At 49.4% G+C, this 21,931-nt stretch overlaps 1 protein-coding gene across 1 annotated transcript; it reads right to left on the minus strand.

Annotated features, from left to right (window-relative positions):
• Positions 1-2,134: 2,134 nt before the first annotated feature.
• On the minus strand, positions 2,135-9,809 carry Nodal (nodal growth differentiation factor). The gene is made up of 3 exons (XM_005070837.3): positions 9,528-9,809; positions 3,716-4,431; positions 2,135-2,988 (listed from the first exon to the last, which is right to left on the minus strand). Exons 1-3 carry the CDS (start codon positions 9,721-9,723, stop codon positions 2,836-2,838), a joined length of 1,065 nt encoding a protein of 354 aa, XP_005070894.1. The 5' UTR covers positions 9,724-9,809; the 3' UTR covers positions 2,135-2,835.
• Positions 9,810-21,931: the final 12,122 nt, after the last annotated feature.

Consider the following 21,931-nt stretch of genomic DNA (forward strand, 5'->3'; position numbering starts at 1 on the left):
GAGCTGGGATAACCTGCAGAGCTTTTCCTGGGGATGGGGGGTTGGGATCTTCCTGCTGTAAAAGGGCTCTTTAAGGCAGGCCAGGAGTTGGTGGCCCATGCCTTTAATCCCAGCACTGGGGAGGCAGAGGCAGACGGATCTCTGTGGGTTTGAGGCCAGCCTAGTCTACTGAGCGAGGTCCAGGAAAGGCTCCAAAATAATACAGAGAAACCCTGTCTTGGAAAAAAAAAGGTGGGGGCTCTTAAGGTAGAGATAAACCCAGGTTACTGTGCAGAGGGTCACAGCTCTCCTCTGTAGTATCTTACGTCTACTACTGCCAGACCCATCTGCTTGTCGGGGTGTGTGTGTGTGTGTGTGTGAGGCAGGTATTGTTTCTGCTCTTGGCCCTGCTTACAGTTGCAGAACACCGGACCTTTGTCCTCAGAGCAAATAACTATTAAAGCCCCCACATTCAGGTAGGACAGTCCTCAGAGACATTCCTTTGGGATGTCCAAGGCATCCTGCCAAGTTATGGACCAGATCCAGAGCCATTGTTAGACGATGGCGCCTAGAAACCCCCAGCCAGGGCAGCACAGTGGTCCTGCAGCTAGCACTCCAAGCAAGGTCAGCACATGTAGTTGATCACTTCGTGCCCACATCCCAACTTGACGTAGGCAATACCTTGTCACCAAGGAGTTTCGTCACAAGTTCACTGGACAGCCAATTATAAATACAAGCTGGAGCCACAAATAGCTTGGCCTTTGGCTCTGCTGGCCATGCCGTCTGGATGAGTAAGAACTGCAGGCATCTGTTTCCTAAAGCCTCCAGAGGCCACTTCACTCCAAGAACTTAAGCTCCATAGAGGGCTTGAGTCCTGGAAGTCTTTGGTCTAAGCTAGGTTAGCCTAGTCCTCTAGATGTCATCCAGGTGCCCTGGATCTCAGCGCTGCTGTGGCATCCAAGAGGCCTTTCTGGGGTAGCATTCAGGAAAGCAGCTGGGACAAATGAACCTCATGAAGCCGTTTTCAAAAGTAAAATTTGGTTTGGCACGGTGGTAGAGGTGAGTACTCCTAGTGTTGAGAATCTAAAGCAGAAGTGCCTGGAGTTTGAAGCCAGTCGAAGCTAGCGTGAGATCCTGATTCCAACCCCAATGCTGAACACTGATGAACTGCTCAGCTCAGAGCTTGCTTGGACCCAGCCTTGCTGCTGAGCCGTGGGCCTTCGGCTTTGTCAAGCCCAGGCTAGGTTATAGCCAACCCAGTCTCACTGCCTTGATTCAGTCAAGACTGGAGTAAAGTGGATGGGCACCCTGGGAAGCAAGCAGGAGGGAGAATGCCTGCATGCCCTTCATCCAAAGCAGCCCCATCCCCCAGTCAAAAGAACAAGCAGTTATTCATATCTTTAGTGACATAACTTAATGCCCCCAACCCCCAGGATTTCTCTGTGTAACAGCTCTGATTGTCCTAGAACTCTTTGTAGACCAAGCTGGACTCAAATTTAGAGATCTGCCTGCTTCTGCTTCCCCAGTGCTGGGATTAAAGGTTTTATTTGGGGGGGGGTTGTCATATAAGTTTCTTTAGAAAACTGAGTTTCCTTCTGCTGTGCTGCCATGCATACAGTTAGGCTCCCCTAAGAAAATCATTTCAACAGGGCATAGCAGGTCTTTTTTTTTTTTTTTTTTTTAAAGATGCAGGCCAGAAGAGGACACCAGATCTCATTACAGATGGTTGTGAGCCACCATGTGGTTGCTGTGAATTGAACTCAGGACCTCTGGAAAAGCAGCCAGTGCTTTTAACCACTAAACTGTCTCTCTGACCCCAGCATAGCAGGTCTACCTTAAGGCATAAGGACTCAGAGGGCAATCCAGTTGGGGACCCAGGGTCCTCCCTTTCATGTTGGTTTTTGTTTTGAGACAGGGTCTCTCTATGTAGCTCTGACAGCCCCGACTGAGCCACAATCATTCCTGGGCCCTTAGAGGCACACCCTACAAAGCCACTTTTTTCATAAGGGGAGGTCATGCAGTGAATGCCCCACCCTCCCACCCCCCCCACCCCCCACGTATCACAGAGCCACTCTGCACAAGCTGTGACCACAACCCAACAACCCCTGCTGGATCAGAACCTTAGGACCCCAAAACACACATTGAGAACCTGAGGTGAATTCTCACTGACTTTTAATAGACTTGGGTTCTGTCTGCCAAGCAGACGTCTGACAGCTCTGGCTTCTGCAATCTACCATGACCAGTCCCTCTTGGACAAGTGCCCACCTCTCTGGTCAAAGGCATCAACTGGCCCTGATAGAACTGGACAGTGGCTTTATTGTTAGAGAACTCATTAGCAGAGATCAGGGAGCCCCTGAGGAAGACATCACATTAATGTCAGCAAGCCAGAAAGTTGTGGGGCTCCCCCTAGCCCATCTTGAAGCAGGGAGAGCCAAATGGATAGTTTTAATCTAATAAAATTATACTGATCTTTAAGGAGAGACAGTGGGTCACAGACCATCTTGAAGAATACAGGAAAGCTACAGATAGCATCAAAAATAAATACATAACATACCCCAGTCTTTACAAACCATTTCAAGGGCTTCAAAGTTTAAGAAGCACTTGCACAGTTCATAACCCCCGTTTCCAGGGAGCCCAGCCAGCCCCTGCAAGGCTTCTCCATTCCTGCCTCCCTGCAGTAGCTTCTGGCCTGGCAGGTCTAAGGCCCCACTGTGCACATGGAGCAGACCTTCCTCTTCAGCTCCGGCAGGCAGAGCCCTTATTCCGTTTCTGCTCCCTGGATAGACACTGTGGTGTCTCCCCTGAGTTCGCTAGCATTGTGGAGAGCAAGCTGACTCAGCACTCCCCCTGGCTCTGTCAGAGGCATCCACATTCCTCCACAATCATGTCCTTGTGGTGTTCCAGGAGGACCCTGCCATTGTCCACATAGAGCATGCTCAGAGGCTTGGTCTTCACAGGAACACAGCACGTGGAAGGGACCCGGTGGGGCTGGTAGCGTTTTAGCAGGCTCTGAAAGGGAGGAAGGAGGGAGGGTCAGTGAGCTCACACCGCTGGGGCAGAGGCAGAATTAGTATTTCTGGCCAAAGTGAAGAATCAGGTCTGGTACAAAAATAGAAAATTATTTTCATAAATAATAGAATGCTGCATGTGCAACCAACTCATGAACCCCCCCCCCCGCCTGTGAAATGTGCTATTGGCTTTGAAATAGACAGATTTTGGAGAAGCAGCAACTTAATGTCACACAATCAATGAGCAGGAGTAGGAAGGTTGGTCTAGTCCTCAAATCCAATTTTGAATATCCTTTCCCAGAGTGTCAGAGCTGGAGGAGCAGAGATCTTTTCTTCTATTCCCATCACCTGATAGGAACAAGGAAAAGCTGGGGATGTGGCTTAGTTGGTAGCATGTTTGCCTAGCATGCACGAGGTCCTGGATCTGATGCCCAGTATTGTAATGACTGCGTGTGGTAATGCATCCCAGCAATAGGGGAGTGAAGGCAAGAGGGTCAGGAGTTCAAGGTCATCCTGGGCCTTGTAATGAGGCCTGATGTGTGCGTGCATGTGCGTGTGGGGGAGAGAGCTCCCAGGGTAACCCCACAGAACAGGACGCAGTGCTGTGACAATCTACATTCTCACAGGAGCAAACATGGAGGTGCTTGAATGACCAAACCCAGTTATCTCATGGCAATCCTTGAGCCTCATTGCCTGTCTAGCAGCCTGTTCCATTCCAGACATCCTACCTGTATATAGGCGTGGTTGGTAGGGTGAAACTCCTCCCCGACAGGGTTAGGACATTCGCCCTCACAGCGATAGGCGTTGTACTGTTTGGGGTAGATGATCCAGGAACCCCAGCCAATCAGGTTGAAGTCCACCTGGAACTTGACCCTCCTACAGAGTTGACTCCTGTCTGGCAAGTGATGCCTCCGGTGCCTTCTGCCCCATCGGCCCCTCTCTCCAGACTGCTGTCCCTCCTGGGCCCGCCAGGAGCTTTCAGCTTCCCAGAGCAGAGTGGCACCACCCAGCTGCCTCTGCTCCTGAGGCCGGTTGGAGTAGAGCATGAGCACATTTGTGCCGGTGAGAGCGACAGGCGGGTTGCGGGGCTGATGCCAGCACTTTCCTTTCAGACTGGACATTTGCCTCTCCAGTGCCCTAGGGTCCTTTAGCCACTTGGAGAGTGGCCTGGTCACCTCCACGACAGTGCTGCCCGAGGAAAAAGTGACCTGAGACGGAGTGACAGTAAACCGCTCCATCCGAACTCGCTCCAGGCAGTCGGCTGGGGCCTGTTCCGGGTCCAGCTTGGCCTGGTGGGAAATTTCAATGGTGAGTGGGCCCTCAGAGGGGAGGGCCATGGGGCTGGGCAGCTGCAGCCGGAGCTCCGCCCACGCCAGATCCTCTTCTTGGCTCAGAAAGGAGAAGTCAAAAGCGAAGGTCCAGTTCTGCTCACTCACTTCCACATCTGGAGGAGGAAACAGGGTAAGAGTTCTGTCAGCTTGTCAACTACCAGCTGGGTAGGCTGCTTGTCACCCCTGCTCACCCTCACCCACCCCTCACAGCTTGTAAGATCGTCTAGTCCATTTTATTTATTTTGGCTTTTTTGTTTTTTGTTTTTCGAGACTGGGTTTCTCTATATTGCTTTGGAGACTGTCCTGGACCTCTCTCGGTAGACCAGGCTGGCCTCAAACTCACAGAGATCTGCCTGCCTCTGCCTCCGGAGTGCTGGGATTAAAGACGTGTGCCACCAACGCCCAGTTTATTTTTGGCTTTTTGATACGAGTTTCGTACTAACTCAGGCAGAATTGGAACCTGATATTTTAAAGATGAAGGGGGAAAACACCACAAATAAATAAAGGTTATTAAAGAAAACAAAGTAACCACAGAGCTGGAGATGTAGCTGAGCTGGTGGACCTCTTGCCCAGAAAGTACAAAGACCCAGATTTGACCCCAGCACTGCGTAAACTGCTCTCCAGAGCAGAATTGGAGTGTCAAAAATTCAATGTCATCCCAACTTCATTGAGAGTTCAGGCAGGGCCAACCTGGGCTTGAGACTGGGGGGTGGGGGAGCATGGCCAGGGAAAAGGAAGAGAGAGGAAGGAAGGAAGGAAGGAAGGAAGGAAGGAAGGAAGGAAGGAAGGAAGGAAGGAAGGAAGAGTTAGGAGTAAGCTTGAAATCTCTGTTCTAGCCCATCTCTTTTTAACACATCCTGGGCAGTCAGAGAACAGTGGGTAAAAACTGAATGGCACTGGGTGGCAGTGGTTCCCACCTTTAATCCCAGCACTTAGGAGGCAGAGGCAGAGGCAGAGGCAGAGAGATCTCTGAGTTCTGAATTTAAGGTCAGTCTGATCTATAGAGCAAGTTCCAGGGCAGCCAAGGCTACTCAGAAAAGCCCTGTCTTGGAAAACACACACATGGGATGGAGAGATGGCTCAGAGGTTAAGAGCACTGGCTGCTCTTCCAGAGGACCTGAGTTCAATTCCCAGCATCAACATAGTGGCTCACAACCCTCTGTAATGAGATCTGGTGCCCTCTTCTGGTGTGCAGACATACACACAGGCAGAACACAATGTACTTAAGAAATGAATATTTTCAAAAAGAGAGAGAGGCTGGGTGTTGGTGGCGCATGCATTTAGTCCCAGCACTCTAGAGACAGAGGCAGGTGGATCTCTGTGAGTTTGAGCCCAGCCTGGTCTATAGAGTGAGTTCCAGGACAGCCTCCAAAACAATACAGAGAAACCCTGTCTCAAAAAACCAGAAAAAAAAAAAAAAAAAGAAAAGAGAGAGAGAAGAAACACACACACACACACACACACACACACACACACACACACAAAGGACTGTATGGCTCAGCTGCCCCTCACCCTCCAGTCTAAAGCTGGGACCTTCTTTCCTGACTCTAGGCTTCTACTTGCCCTGTTGAGCCTTGAGCGAGCCACCCTCTCAGACCTGTGCTTTTCCTCAGTGGACGGAGCAGCTTGCTCCAGACACGCTGGATAGACATAAATGTCACAGAAACCCCAGAGCAAGTAGCAGAGGCCACACACTGGCCACCCTCTCCCCACCTGCTCCTCCAGTGGCAGAAGATGGTTTTCATCCAGCGTTTCCTATCTACCCACACTGCCCTCCTGTGCCTGATCCGTCACATAGGTGGGACAGACACACAGCCCCATGGCAAGAACCCAAGATGGCGGCCCTCACTCAATGAGATATACACTGGAGTAGTAGATGTCTGGAACTATTGTGCATTAATGGATTTTTTTTTAAAAAAGTGATTAAGGGGCTAGAGAGACAGCTCAGTGGTTAAGAGCACTGGTTGCTCTTTCAGAGGTCCTGAGTTCAATTCCCAGCAACCACATGGTGGCTCACAATCATCTGTAATGAGATCTGGCACCCTCTTCTGGCCTGCAAGCATACATGCAGACAGAATACGGTATACACAATAAATAAATCTTTAAAAAATTTTTTTAAAAAGGTGATTAAGGCTGGGTGGTGGTGGCGAATGCCTATAATCCCAGCACTCGGGAGGCAGAGGCAGGCAGATCTCTGTGAGTTAGAGACCAAGCTGGTCTAACAAAAGCTAGTTCCAGGACAGGCTCCAAAGCCACAGAGAAACCCGGTCTCAAAAAAAAAAAAGAAAGAAAGAAAAAAGAAAAAAAAGTGATTAAGTGAGTGGGTATGGTAATTTATGCTTGCAATCCCAGCACTCAAATAGTGTGGGTTTGTGGCCAATCTGGCCTACAGAATGAGACACTCTGCTGCCTTTAAAAAAAGAAAAAGAAAGTGTGACCCGGGCTTTGGTGACACACACTTTTAATCCCAGCACTTGGGAGGCAGAGGGAGGTAGATCTCCATGCGTTCAAGGCCAGTCTGGTCTACAGAGTGAGTGCCAGTACAGGGTCCAAAGCTACACAGAGAAACCCTGTCTGGAAAAAAAAAGTGATCTTTTACCTTTTGCAAGCCTACTTTCCTCTCCTTTGCATTACAGCCATGTGCGGTGGCACATGCCTATAATCCCAGCACTGGGGACACATAGAAACTGGAGGATCAGGAATTTGAGGCCAGAGCCAGCAGCATGAGACCCTGTTTCAAACACGCACACACACACACACACACACACACACACACACACACACACACAGGCACCCACGACAACAAAATAATGCATGTAAGTAAGGACTTGGGGAAATCTAGGCTTAATTTTTTTTTTACATTTATCTGGTGTTTTTGTTTTGTTTTGGTGTCTATTTCATTAGAGATAGAACAAAACAAGGACTCTGAGTAGTCCTGGAGGCAGCTGGGATCTCGGATGTTCCAGTGTAGCTCCTAGCTTTTAATCATCCCCAGGACATCTTTGGGCTTAGGGGAGTTGCCCAAGGAAATTTCTAGCGTCTGCCTCTGGCGGCCATTCCCCGCCCATCTCTAGCTGCCTTTACAGTTATTTTCCACTTTCCCTCCTCATTAGCAACTTCAGGAGATAGTAACTAGCCCTTGCCTAGAGACTCTCCCTAGACCCTGGGAGCTAGGTAGGCTCTATCCCCCATTCTCTGATTACTCCTGCCCCTGTACTAGCAGCCTGCCTGTGATCTGAAACTTTATCTTAAGTGTCTGCAAATGACCTCCCAGAGCAGGTGCTCCTGCTTCATTAGCTAAGAACAGCAGCCTGAGTCCCCCAGGACTTGAGGAATTCTCCTGTGGTGGTTCCCGTTGGATATGCTCAGGTGGTTTTCCTTCTCTGGGCCTCAGTTGCCTTAGCAGAAAGAAGGAATGTTGTGTGCTAAACAAAACTCAGGAATGAAATGTGGCAGTCAGGTAGCTAGGTGTAAGGCCCTGCACTGAGGCGTGGTCTCTCCTAACTGATGACCAGTGTGTGGGCAGGGCAGGAAGAAACTGCTTCCTCCCGGGGGCCACTCCCAGGGTTTCTTGGGGTAGAGGTAGCTCTAGCTCATTAAACAAGTGATACAGTAAATGTGAATGGGGTGAGCACAAGGAAAGTGTTCATGGCCACCCTGAAACCCACTTGTGTGCTGCCTGTGGATTTGACAAGGATCATTAGCACGTTTGACCACCTCCAATTCTAAAGGAAAGAGTTGTAACTCGGGTCGTTTGTCTGGGTTCTCAGCCAGGGAGGCATCTTTTGCTGTCGGTAAGCCAAAGCTTTACAAGAACTGTCTTCCCACCTCCACCCACAGTCCTCACTGGTCCTGCCGTTTGCACAGGAATAAACTGAACAACTGAGGTACAGACAGGCCCCTCCTCAGATTCCAGCTGACAGACCCCACTACCACTGGGGCAGATTACATACTGCCTCAAGAGGGAAGGCGTGACCTGGAATGCTGACCTTCCCCTAGACTCCCTCTAGGCAGAGCCATTTTGCTGAAATGGATGGAGGCAGTTGACACCACTGGCAAATAGTTAAAAAGCTAAAGTCCTCCGATTTACCAAAGCAAACAAGAAGTAGATGGTGCCGCGGGACTAGGCGACTGTGAAACAGAATTGGAAGGACAGGAGTGAGCAGTTTTCCTGAATCCCACATTGTCCCATCTCTTATATAGGCATTCAAGAACTTTCTAAAAGTGAAGTGAACTGGAAAGGTATGTTTTTTTTCCTCTTTGCCTCCGTCCCACCCTAGGCGGAGGGGCCGAGCACTTCACCAGTTTCTCATTGCCTGGCCCTCCGGGGTGTCCTGACCAGTAGTCCCCAGATGACCCCTCTGGAGAGGGTCACCGGCACTCTCACCCCAGACGCTGCTTGCAGGGACCAGGGGCTCCGCCTCCAGGGCCGGCGGGCGACGGGTCAGACCGGATTAGCAGATGTGGATTGCGTCCGGGTCCCGCGGAGGGTCGTCTGGCCTCGCAGGACAGAGGTGCGGACTGGCCAAGCTGCCCAGGCGACGGGATGTGGATTGCGCCCGGGAAGAGAGTCCCGAGTCTGTACTCCCTCTTCTGGGCACCCACCTGTCGGTCTACTCTGGTGAGCGACACTCGGGTCACTGAGCCAACTACACACACACACACCTCGATCCAAATAGGTTCAGAGCCTGGGGTCACCCAGGACACCTGACACCGCCCAGCAATGAGAGCTGCCTGAATTCTGGACTTGCGGCACCCGATCCCTAATTTCCGACCCTTGAAATCCGGCAGCCGGGACAAAACTCAGTAACGACCTGTTTTATTGCACGTCTGGTTAGGGCAGAGCTTTTCTGGGGACGGTGGGGGGTGTTGTCACCTAGTCCTGAACGTAAGTCGGTGAAGGAAGCCCTGCAATTTCTAAACTACAGATGGGCAAGCTGAGGGTCCCAGGTGCTCAGTGGTGCGATCGGGGCCTCGCCCTACCCCCTTATTCTCTGCCATTTAAGCTAGAACCCGAAAGGCGGTGTCCCCGGGACGCTGGGTTCCTCTCCGACCTGGCCACCAGCGCTGTGCCCTGAGCCTGCCCACGCGGAACCATCGTTAAGACCAGACTCTGGACGTCCCTTGGTGCCCAGTCCGCGCCTCAGCCACCGCGCCCCTCCCGGGTCGTGCACCCTTGGGTGTTTGTGAGGCCAGGCTTGCAGCCTACCTTGCGCCTGGAGGCTGCGGATGATGTCCGCCCGAGGCAGCGGGTCTCGGTAGAGGCTCATCATGTACGCGAGAGAGGATGGTGATGAGGGCTGCCCCCGTGTCCACAGAGGAAAGGCGGCCACCGTCGCGGTTCGCGGCTGGAGTAGGGCCCACCAGGCGTGGAGAAGAAGGATGGGGAGGCGGTGGGCACTCATGGTTGGCTGGCTGAACCCGAAAACAGCGGCTGGGTCCCTTATATCTGAGCTACCGCCGCCCCGCCCCCTCCCGTCCTCCCTCCTGAGAGGCCTTAAGAACCTATAACCCCCCTGGAGGAGTAGGGCAGGGGAGCCCCTGCTGGGGGATGGTGTGATTGTGATGAGATGTGACTGATAAGTGATGGGGGTCTAGGGTACAGAGACTGGGTGGGTCCGGGTTACCCCCGCACCTTGCCCCTCTACCTCGGAAAGTCTTATTGCTGAGATAGCGGGCTGATACCTGCTACGGATTGTGCTTCGCGGAGCTAGAGGTGTGTTGGAGGCCTGGCTTCAATCCCAGAACCACAACAAGGGCTTCCTTACTCTGCCTCTCCGGGACTCCTGGTGGTCTTCTCCTTCCAGCTCATCCAAAAGCAGGTAGGGAGTGCTGGGGTGGGGGCGGTGCTCTGTTCTGGGTAGCTCCAGGCCAGCCTGGGGTACAGCCTTCATTGGCAAGTACTGGGTATTGGAAATTTGCAAGAACAGAGGAAGGCCCTTGGTGACAAATGTCAGCTTCAAATACCAAAGCGCCCTCCTGGGGAGCAGAGGGAGGCCCAGCTATAGCCAACCCAGGTGTTTTGGGTGGTGACAGGCTCTTCCCTGCTTGCTACAGAAGTTTTCGAAGAGAGAGAGAGACAGAGAAAGAGAGAGAGACAGAGACAGAGACAGACAGAGAGAGCACTCGGGCCTGCTGGTTGCATCTCCTGCCGGCCGGGGCTGGGCCCACTTACTCTCAAAACCACTGCTCCATCTCCCTGAGGCCTGCTCACCTTGTCTGCCAATGACGGAATTTAAGACTTCTATTTTCCCAAAGTAACTCTCATCAATTTGTTTGTGCGGGACTCAGTATAATAAATAAATCAGCCGGGCAGTGGTGGTGCATGCCTTTAATCCCAGCACTCGGGAGGCAGAGGCAGGTGGATCTCTGTGAGTTCGAGGCCGGGCCAGAGAAACCCTGTCTCGTAAAACCAAAATAAATAAATAAATAAATAAATAAATAAATCTTATTCGTAAGGGTTTGTAAGGGGTGTTTTTTATGTTAAGGGGTGAACATTCTTCACACCGAACAAATGATTAAGTTCATAGGAATGGAGTCATTAAGAAGAGGATCTTGGAAATGTTAAGATCCTAGGCTTTGTGTTCTCAAAAGGGAAGGCAGGATTGGAATTACCTTTTAAAGAAATGTAAATTCCTGTCCCGATGTCCGCCCCCATGTTTTCCTCAGCTATTGCTGGTTTTCTCCTTAGCTGCTCCCCACCCCCATCCTGTCCTTTTCAAACCTCCAACTAGCACATTAGCAGCTGGCTAACATTGACTGAACACCTACTATGTGCTGGGCACTTGACACACTTGGGCTTTTTCACAGGCTGGGTTGTGAGCAGGTGTTAGGAGGGGCCAGAGACTCCCTGGGGCCTGCAGACCTGCATGATCTTGTAGAAGCTGTTCTAACCGGCTGGAAGGAGCCTCAGGTTACAGGCCACCAAAGGTCCTGATGGTCTGCGCACCAGCTGGCTTATCCTGATATCCTAGTCTGGCCCAGGCATACTGCAGGTGCCCTGGTTTGTGTAGTATTGGGGCTGAACCTATGGCCTCATGCCTGCTAGGTGAACTCAATAGGAACTGAGCTTCAGTTCTGGTCCAGGTTCAGACCCACAGTGTGGAGCACCATGTCTGGACTTGCCTGAGGATGCCAGTCTCCTGGGCTGTTTGTTAAAGCCGACCTCAGAATTAGAATTCCGAGAGAGGGTGCGGTGATCTGCATATTCAGCAAGCACCCCAGTGGTTCTTATCTGAAGGCTTTGGAAACCTGGGTGGGCCAGGTTACAGTTTGTAGGATGTGTGCCGAGTAAAACAGCTGGAGAGATCTCCTCTAAGCACTTAAAACTAAGAGCTTGAAAGGCTCTGAACCCCTTTGAAGGGATTATACACCTGGATGGGTACCTGAGCTCCTGATCAGTGTTCTTGGTGGTGTTAGGAGCTTCCCTGTAGCAGACCTCTTCCCAGAGGCAGACAGCACCTGGATTCTACCTAGCAGAGAGAAATTAAACAATGACAGATTGCTAGGCATGGTGGGATGTGCCTTTAATCCCAGCACTCTGGGGGGCAGAGGCAGGAAGATCTTTGAGGCAGGAGGATATCTGTGAGTTCCAGACTAGTTTGATCTGCATAGCAAGTTTCCGAGGTGACTTCCAGCTGCTGTGCCAGGCCAGCAAGACTACAGAGTGAGATCCTGACAAACAAAAATATGAGCATCAAGTATGGCATTGCAGAGGGATGCTGAAGAGATGGGAATTCCAGAACCCGGGGCTGCCAGAGTAGGACTCCTGGGATCCAGGTGGCTAAGGGTAGACTTATCCACCAAGAGCCAAGAAGATGATTTTATGTTTTTTCTGCTTTCAGTTAGAAGCGTCTCTCAGTCAGTGGTTAAGCTTTTGGCATCTGTCTCTTGCACTGTGTGGCACATAGGACGCCCAGGAACTGAGTTGAGTGCCAGACAGTGGTGATGTATGCCTTTAAATCCAGCACTCAGGAGGGAGAGGAAAGCAGATCTCTGAGTTTGACGTCAGCCTGGTCTATAGAGTGAGTTCCAGGACAACCAGGGCTACACAGAGGAACCAACCAAGCAAACAAACAAACAAAATGAGCTGAAGTTAAGGATAACAACAATGGCTAATTATTGAGGGGCATGTGCATTGTGCATTCTGCTAGGTTTCCATTGAGTTCATTATCTACCCCATGCCCAAGACACGATGGTAGGGCAAAACGGAAGTTCGTGAGGCGGTGATGTGCTGGCCCCAAGATACACAAGAAACAGCCTGCAGGAGAGGTGCTTTCCCATAAAAGAGGTGAGAAAAGGAGGAGGGGGAGGAGGAGGAGCTGGTGGAGGCTGAAGAGGTGGCTCAGAGGTTAAGAGGCCTGGCTGCGCTTTCTCCAGAGGTCCTAAATTCAATTCCCAGCAACCACATGGTGGCTCACAACCATCTATAATGAGATCTGGTGCCCTCTTCTGGCTTGCAGGCATACATGCAGGCGGAACACTGTATACATAATAAAGAAATAAGTCTTAAAAAAACAAAACAAAACAAGAAAGAGCTGGTGAGATGACTCAGTGGGTAAAAGCACTTGCCACCAAACCTGATGACCTGAGTTCAATCCCTGTGACTCATACAGTGAAGGGAGTTTGACTCCTGAAGGCTGTTCACTGCCCTAGCACAACACATAAATATATAAATAAATGTTTTTAAAAATTATTTATAGTTGGGCAATGGTGGCACTCAGAAGGTGGAGACAGGTGGATCTCTGTGAGTTCAAGGCTAGCCTGGTCTACAAGTTCCAGGACAGGCTCCAAAAGCTACAGAGAAACCAAGTCTTAACCCCTCCCCCATTGTTTATAAATCCCTCTCTCTCTCCCTCCCTCCCCTTCTCTCCCTCTCTGGTTTTTCCAAGACAGAGTTTCTCTGTGTAAGTTCTGGTTGTCCTGGAACTCACTACGTAGTCCAGTTTGGTCTTGAACTCACAGAGGTCCACCTACCTCTGCCTCCAAAGTTTGTGCACCACCATGTCCAGCTGTATTTTTTAAAAAAAATTAAAGGGGAAAAGGGAAAAAGAAAGAACAGGCAATATTTATAATCCCAGGAGATGGAGGCAGGAAAAGAGACCCTGTGTCCAAACAAACAAACAACTCCTCACAAAAGTTTCTGTGATGGCTATTCTTGGTTGTCAATTTAACTACATCTGGAATGAACTACAATCCAGAAATGGAGGGCAGGCAGCTTGTGATCCAGATCTTGAGGCAGGAAGACACACCTTAATCCGGGCCACGCCTTCTGCTGGAAGCCTATGCAGGGACAATGGAAGAAGGAAGGGTTCTTTCTTCCCCTGCTAGCCCTCGCCTTGTCAGCACATCTATTCCAGCTGAGACACCAGCCTCGTGGTACTGAACATCTACCAGATCCTTGGACTTTCCATTCACAATAGCCATTGGTGGACTGCAACCTGTAAGTCATTCCAATAAATTCCCATACACACACATACATATCTAGAGAGATTCATTCCATAAGTTCTGACACTCTAGAGAACCCTGACTAATACAGTTGTGCAAGCGTCTTGTAGCAGAAGTTTTTTTAGACTTCCCAAGTCTTGCCCTCATGTGACCTGGGCTGCAGACAGAGCTCTTTTCTTGTGTGTATTGGCTCCCAGCTGCCTGGGGATCTGGGGTTTCTCCCTGGACTGTCTGACAAAGCTCATCCATCTCCAGCATTCTCTCGCTCCTAGGGAAGAGGACCCAAATCTTGGCAGCCTCTTCAGGACACAGGCCAACCATCACCCTTCTCCCTTAATTAAGGGCATTAGTTAGTCCCAGGGTTGTTTCCTGAGGCGGAGAGTGACACTTTCTCACGTCCCCAGACAGTCTGACCTGAATGATAACCCCAGAGGCCACACAGCTGCTGGGGGTGGGGGCAAAGTCTCTTGTGGTTGCAGAGGCTCCCGGTTAGCAGGCTGCTCTGGCTCTCTCCTGACTTGAGCCTTAGTGCCCGGCAGTGTGATTGCTCTAGGCCCCTGAAGTCAGGTTTTAAAAGCAAATCTGCATTCTTCTCTCACCAATTCATAGTATTGAGTCAATTGTTTACTACCTCCCTTCCTCCCTTCCTTTTTCTCTTCTTCTTCTTCTTCTTCTTCTTCTTCTTCTTCTTCTTCTTCTTCTTCTTCTTCTTCTTCTTCTTCTTCTTCTTCTTCTTTTTGTTTGTTTGTTTGTTTGTTTTTCCACACAGGGTTTCTCAGTGTAAGCCTGGCTGTCTTAGAACTCACATTGTAGACCAGGCAGGCTTTGAACTCAGAGATCTGCCTGCCTCTGCCTCCCAAATGTTAGGATTAAAGCTATGTGCCACCACCACCTGGCTTAATTGTTTACTATCTTAAAAAAACGAAACACTGGCCAGGCGTTGGTGGTGCATACCTTTAATCCCAGCACTCTGGGAGGCAGAGACAGGCGGATCTCTGTGAGTTCGAGGCTGGTCTACAGAGCGAGTTCCTGGACAGCCTCCAAAATAATACAGAGAAACCCTGTCTCGAAAAACCAAAAAACAACAAAACAAAGCAAAACAAAAACAAAGCGAAACACTGATCTATTTATTCATTTATGTGTATGGAGGATCATACATGTGCCCTGTATGTGGAGGTCAAAGGAAATTGGGGGTGTGTTTTCTCTCTTTTTTTCATGTCGTTTCTGGTCTTCAGGTTTAGCTGAAAGTTCCTTTACCTGTTGAGCCATCTCTCCAGATCCATTTTGATGCTTCTGCCTGCCTGATCATAGAATGAAGATAAATAATAACATCTAAATAACACGAGAACTATAGATAGTAAATGCAGGTACATATGATGTGTGTAGCATTTGGCAACTCGTTGAAGAAATCTGGTCATCCCATGAGTTCACAACCTGTTAACTCATACATGTTTGTTTGTTTTTAAGATGTGTTTTTACTTTATGAGTATAGGTGCTTTGCCTGCTTATATATCTTATGTGTGTCTGGTGTCTTCAGAGGCCAGAAGAAAGGGATAAGATTCCTTGGAATTGGAGTTACTGACAGTTGTGAGCTGCTACAAGGGTGCTGGGGATTGAACCCAGGTCCTCTGTAAAGAGCATCCAGTGCTCTTAACCTCTGAGCCATCTCTCCTGCTCTGGTTTCGTTTTTTTGACACAGTTCTTTTACCGCAGGCTGGTCCCAAACTCACCGTGTAGTTGAGGTTGACCTTAGATTCCTGATTCCCCTGCCCCCACCTCCCAAGTGTTGGGATCACAGGCACATAACAACAACAACAAAAATATTAGTGGGCTTTACTTATCTGTCAGGTTGTTGTATTTGTTTTGTTTTGAGACAGGGTTTCACCAGGATTTCATCACATATCCCCGGCTGTCCTGGAAATCACTCTGTAGACCAGGCTGGCCTCAAACTCACATAGATCCATCTGCCTCCACCTCCAGAGTTCTATAACTAAACGTGTGTACTACCTCATGCCAGGCTTGACACTGACTGCCTTCATATGCAGTTGGTTTTCTGTATGCAGGTTCTTTTTTTTTTAATTTTATTTATTATGTATATAGTATTGTGTCTACATGTATCCCTGCAGGTCAGAAGAGGGCACCAGATCTCATTACGAATGGTTGTGAGCCATCATGTGGTTGCTGGGAATTGAACTCAGGACCTCTGGAAGATCAGCCAGTGCTCTTAACCTCTGAGCCATCTCTCCAGCCCTGTCTGCAGGTTCTTAATCAGTAGATTCAACTGTTTTGGCTAGAAAAACATTCTAGAAAAACCAAAAAAACAGTTTATCATTATATAGAGTATAATAGCCATTCATCCGGCCTTTCCATTGTATTGAATCTTTTTTTTTTTTTTTTTTTTTTGGTTTTTCAAGACAGGGTTTCTCTGTATTGTTTTGGAGCCTTTCCTGGAACTCGCTTGGTAGACCAGGCTTGGTCTCGAACTCACAGAGATCTACCTGCCTCTGCCTCCCGAGTGCTGGGATTAAAGGCGTGCACCACCACCGCCCGGCCATTGTATTGAATCTTATAAGTCCCTGGGAGATGCTCTAAAGTGTATGGGAAGGGCTGCACATATAGCTCAGTTTACCAATGGAGTGCTTTGCTAGCATGCCTGAGGCCCTGGGTTTGATCCCCAGCACTTTAGAAACTCAGTATGGTGGTGCACACCTCACACCTGTAATCCCAGCCTTTGGGAGGCAAAAGCAGGAGGATCAGAAGTTCAATGCCATCCTCAGCTACATAGTTCAAGGTCAGCCTGGGCTACGTGAGGCTTTGTCTAAAAAGGAAAAGACTGGGATGGTATATAATTTATATGCAGACATTGTGCTATTTAACTTGAGCCTCTGTAGATTTTGGTCCTTGGGAGAGCCTAGAACTCTTCATGGCTCTGGACATACTTCTGGACAACTGTATGTATTAGCACACAGAAGCCATGGAGGAAGAACTCAAGAGCACGTTCTTTGTGAAAATGGAGAGCATTTGCCTTCTTGCATTACTCCAGGGCTAGGCACAGCTTCTAACATTCAGTTACCATGTTTGCCAACAGATTCAGTAGATTCAGACTTACAAAGTGAGTCCTAGAACACTCGCCTTTCTGTTGTTTTCACTGCATCTCCTCAGTAAACTCCAACACTTCTAACAACACAGACTGAAAATCCTCTCCAGGAGTTGGGGATTAAAGCCTGTAACACCAACTACTGGAGGATCATGAGTTCAAGGCCTGCTTGGGCAGCTTAGTGAGAGACCCTGTCTCAAAATTTAAATAGAAAATGGATCGGGGTTGTGGATCAACACTAGAGTGCTTGCTTGGTGTGTGCAAGGGGGAAATCCTCTTCAAAATACAGTTTCCAGCTATACAATAAAGCTCCTAAATAAAGCGTCATCCAGCCAGCCTGGTGGCAGGTGCCTTTGACCCCAGCATTCAGGAGGCTGCCACAGGCGGCGCTGAGTCCCAGGCCTTCCAGGTCTACATAGTAAGGCCCTATCTCAAAAAATAAATAAATGAGGCAAGCCAGCAAGCAAGCATCTTCCATCAGTTCTCCATGTATCCATGGCAGCCACCAGATGGCGTTCTCAAGAAGCAGGACACTTTCCGATGCCCTGCTGTAGCCCCCGTCCATTCATGACTTTCAGTGACCTGAAATGAATGAGCTCCACGAATGGCAGTGGGCTGGGTGGTTGGGGAGCTTTGGGGGAGGACTGGGGTGCTGGGGGCAGGGGTCCCAACGTTGTTTCTCGCTTGCACTTTAAGTATGTCCCACTCGTCTGTTTCCTGTACCGCTGCTCTGTGAGCCTGATACCCAGAACTGAGAGCTCCAGGCCCCTGCTGCGCTCAGGTGGTTCTCTGAGTTCTTGAGGTACTGACAGCTCCTTCTCTGAAGCTGTAGCTCACAGTCCTCCCCTCCAGCCTCCCACCTCTCCCGAAGTGTGCTCCAGCCCCTCAGAAACAGCCGCCCTTCCCTGATGCTCACAGCTTCTTTTTGTTTTGTTTTGTTTCCCCTGAAGTAATTTTGCCTCTTTAGCTACACAAAACACTGCTATTATCAGTTCATAGGGGCTCCCAGCAATAGTCTCTACTACTTAGAAGGCTGGCAAAAGGCGGAGGTGATCTGCGTAGGAGACAAGCCCGGGTGACATGGTGGGACCTCTTGTCAAAACGAATTCGTAGGCTTGCCTATCATACGTGAAGCCCTGAATTTGATTCCCAAGACCACAGAAGCCAGGTTTGGTATAATCACAGCACTCAGGAGGTACAAGTGGGAGAATGAGAAGTTCAAGGTCATCCTCAGCTTACAAAGGAACTTTGAAACCAGCCTAGGCTCTGGTAAGACCTGTCTTTACTAGTTATAGTTAGTTCGTTGAATAAATAGGTGTAATGGGTTACACCTGTAATTCCGGTTCTTGGGGGCTTGAAACTGAAGGATTGTTATGAGTTCAAGGCTAGCCTGAGAAACCTAGCAAGATTCTACCTCAAAAAACCAAGTGGTATGTAAAACATATGAATGCATTCTTATTTGTTTCTCAGAATCCAGCTGCAGAGTCACTGTCCCCTACTCCTTCCTCCACATACCCTGTCCTTCAGCACTAGACCCTGTGTCTTTGTTCAGGAGGCAAGTCCTTGAGATGGCAGCAGCTTCTGATGGCAGGGCCTGGCACATGGTGTGAATGCAGAACAAAGGACCTGGCACTTGGTGAGTGGAGATGGCAAACTGTGCCTGAAGCTAGCTGGCCGAGAGCAGTGTTTTATCTGCCATGCTCCAGTTATGTTTCAAAGTGTCTTTACTAAGTCAGTAAAGGAAGAAAATCCTTCCTCTTCTTTCTTTTCCTTTTTGAGACAGGGCCTGGGACTATATATACAAAGCAGTCTGTTCTGGAACTCACTGTGTACCTGGGGTCATAGTTCATCCACAATCCTCCTGCCTCAACTTCTCGAGTGCTGAGATCCTAGGTGTGAGCCATAGCATCGGGCTGAAAATCACTGAAATTTTGCAGAAGGTAGATTTCTGTTTTGCTTCAGTGGAGAAATGGGAAGATCTGAACCCTCATTTCACCGTGGCAAAATTCCCTGTAGCTGACCGGTCACTGTTGGTCTGTTTAGTCAGTGTGCCTAAGTCCCTTCCCTTCCTAACCGACTAAACCTATTTACCCTGGTACATTTACACAATGGAGTAGTACTCAACGGTCAACGGTAAAAAAACAATGACATCTTGAAATTTGCAGGCAAATGGGCAGAACTAGAAAAAGCTATCCTGAGTGAGGTAACTCAGACCCAGAAAGACAAATATAGTATGTACTCACTCATAAGTGGATATTGGACATAAATCAGCCTACAGGACACAACCCCAGAGAACCTAGGTAACAAAGAGGACCCTAAGAGAGACATACATGGATTCACCTAGGAAGGGGGAAAAGACAAAATCTCCTAAGTAAATTAGGAGCACAGGGGGTGGGGGAGGATAGAAGAGGAGAGGGGAGGAGGGAAAGGGAGTGGGGAAAATGTATAGGTCAATAAAAATAAATAGACAAATAAAAATTAAAAAAAAACTATTTGCTTGTCCCTCAAGACAAAGGACTTGGGACTGGAGAGAGGGCTCAGCGGTGAAGGCCATGCACTACTTTTATGGAGTCCCTAAGTTCGGTTCCAAGCACCCAGGTCAGGTCAGGCAGCTTACCTGTAACTCCAGTTGCAGGGATCTGCCTCACTCTTCTGGCTTCCAAGGGTGCTGCACTAACCCGCACAGATCCCCATACAAACACATGTGATGCACGTGATCAAAAATGACAAAGAAGCCATAGGCGGCAGTGGCGGTGACGCTGCACACCTTTAATCCCAGCACTCGAGATTAGAGGCAAGCGAATCTCTGATTTTGAGTCCAGCCTGGTCTACAGAGCGAATTCAAGGATAGCCAAGACTGCACAAAGAAATGCTGTCTTGAAAAAAAAAATGAACAAACAAACAAATAAAAAATCTTTTAAAAAAGACAAATGATGGAGCTGGAGATATAGTTCAGTGGTTAAGAGCACTGCTTGTTCATCCTGATGGACCTGGGTTCAATTCCCAGCACCCATATGGCAGCTCACAGCTGTCTATAACTCCAGTTCTAGGGGATCTGACGCCAATGCACATAAAATAAAAGTTAAATAAATTGTTTAAAAAAAAAGATGCCGGTGTTGGTGGCTCACCCTTTTAATCCCAGCACTCAGGAGGCAGAGGCAGGCGGATCTCTATGAGTTCGAGGCCAGCCTGGTCTACAGAGCGAGTTCCAGGACAGCCTCCAAAATAACACAGAGAAACCTTGTCTAGAAAAAACAAACAAACAAAAAAAGACAAACGATGTTAAACTCTGGTGCATATTAGATTTGAGAAAGATCCGGAATCAGGAAGTGGAGATTCAGGAGGGTTTGGATGGCCCGTGGCACTATTCATGTCCCCCGTGGTGGCTACCACCTAGGTTGTATGTCCATGGCCCTGGTTGGCTGCACTAGAAGCATGCTAAGTGTCGACCTCTCCTGTATTAGTCCTAGGAAGTGATGGGTGTTGACTGCCATGTTACAGACAGAGAAACCAAGGCAGGTCACTTAAGGATGCTGGGATGGGCCCTGAGTCCTCCGGTGTTGTAAACACAGGCCAGGAGCTAGCATGTCCCCACACAGTCCCGAGGAGGCCTTCATTCATACACTCCAACTAAGGAACTTCCTGGTTGGTAGCATTCTCTTCATTGTCTTCAGGGCACTCCACAGCAGTAACAAACTCATTTTGTATGTTGCCATTTGTTCCTCTTTGGCTGCCTCCCCCCCCCCAGCCCCCAGCCCAGCGCATCAATAGCCCCTGGCCTATTTCTGATACATAAAAGGATTCAGGGTGTGTTTGTTGAATGAATACTTGTTACCCAATGCCTGCACTGGGCGTGGCCGTGGGACTCAAAGTGGGAAGGGGTGAAGACTGGGAAGGTGCTTCTTGGTGCTGTGGCTGCCAAATCGACACAAGCCCCAGGTCACCACTCTCCTCACTCTTGTAGGTACACAGCAGGGGACATCTGTCTAGATGTGACTGTATCTGGACTCATGGCCCATTACTATGCCTTCCTCATGCACAGCTCATTCAATGCCCACTTTCCAGGAGGCTGATGGCTGCTGTTTCTGAACTGGGCTGACGTCATCTTGACCTGAGTGATTGGATTGAGCTGGTCCAGCCCCAGGGCCCAGGCAGACCTTAAGTTCCCGTGTAACTACTCAACCTGGGCCCTCTCCAGCAGGAGCCCAGCTGAGTGCTTCCCACAGGGTCAGGAGGTGAAGGCTCCCTTGGCCCCGGGAACCCCCAGGGGGTGTGAGGATTTTGTGAAACAAACACCCAGACCACCAGGAGGACTTCTCCTCCCACCCTGAAGCTACTGAGATTCCCACAGCCTCTGTCTCCTGCCTCCCACCTCCCCTGGTCCCTGGGAGGAAGTCACAGTGAAGAAGGTGAGGTGAGGTTTGATGATTCAGCTCCGAGCCCTGGGCTGAGCAATGCTTTCCTCCCGTCTCTCTCTGGTGTCTGTGGAGGGGTGTAATAACATCAGAACTGTTTCTGGGTCAAAGGTGCTGACTGTCCCCCAAATTGCTTTATGATAAGGATCAGTTAAGGCACCTACTAAGAGCAGAGGCAAACCAGGCATGGTGGCCCACACCTACAACTCCAGCACTTCAAAGTGGAGGCGGGAGGATCGGGGATTGAAGCCCATCCTTTGTTACATAGTAAGATTAGGACTAGACTGAGCCACAAGACCTTGTCTCAAAACCTAAACCAAAACACAAACAGAAAGAGAAAAGACAGAGTCATATGATGGCCGGTGCCTAAAATCTCATCACTTAGGGGCTGAGGCAGGAGGATTGTCATGGGTTTAAGCCTAGCCTGCGCTATGTAGGGGGTTCCAGGCCATTCAGATCTATGAAGCAAGACCCTGTTTTTTTTGGGGGGGTGGGGGAATAGAGTCTCACTGTGTAGCTCAGGCTATCCTGGAGCTCACTATCTAGACCAGGCTATCCTCAAACTCACAGAGATCCACCTGCCTCTGCCTGTCAGAGTGCTGGGATTAAAGGGGAGCGTGGCCACCGCCACCACCTGGCTGATTTTTTTTTTTT

The sequence above is a fragment of the Mesocricetus auratus genome, unplaced genomic scaffold, assembly GCF_017639785.1.
Source record: "Mesocricetus auratus isolate SY011 unplaced genomic scaffold, BCM_Maur_2.0 Super-Scaffold_100027, whole genome shotgun sequence".
Taxonomy (NCBI): Eukaryota; Metazoa; Chordata; class Mammalia; order Rodentia; family Cricetidae; genus Mesocricetus; species Mesocricetus auratus.

What these genes read in the sequence shown, in the direction of transcription:
- Nodal (XM_005070837.3), bottom strand. Translation starts at nt 9,723, where the DNA reads ATGAGTGCCCACCGCCTCCCCATCCTTCTTCTCCACGCCTGGTGGGCC. An exon ending in CCGCAGCCTCCAGGCGCAAG is followed by an intron (nt 4,432 to 9,527) that starts GTAGGCTGCAAG and finishes TTCCTCCTCCAG; the next exon opens with ATGTGGAAGTGAGTGAGCAG. An exon ending in CCAACCACGCCTATATACAG is followed by an intron (nt 2,989 to 3,715) that starts GTAGGATGTCTG and finishes CCTCCCTTTCAG; the next exon opens with AGCCTGCTAAAACGCTACCA.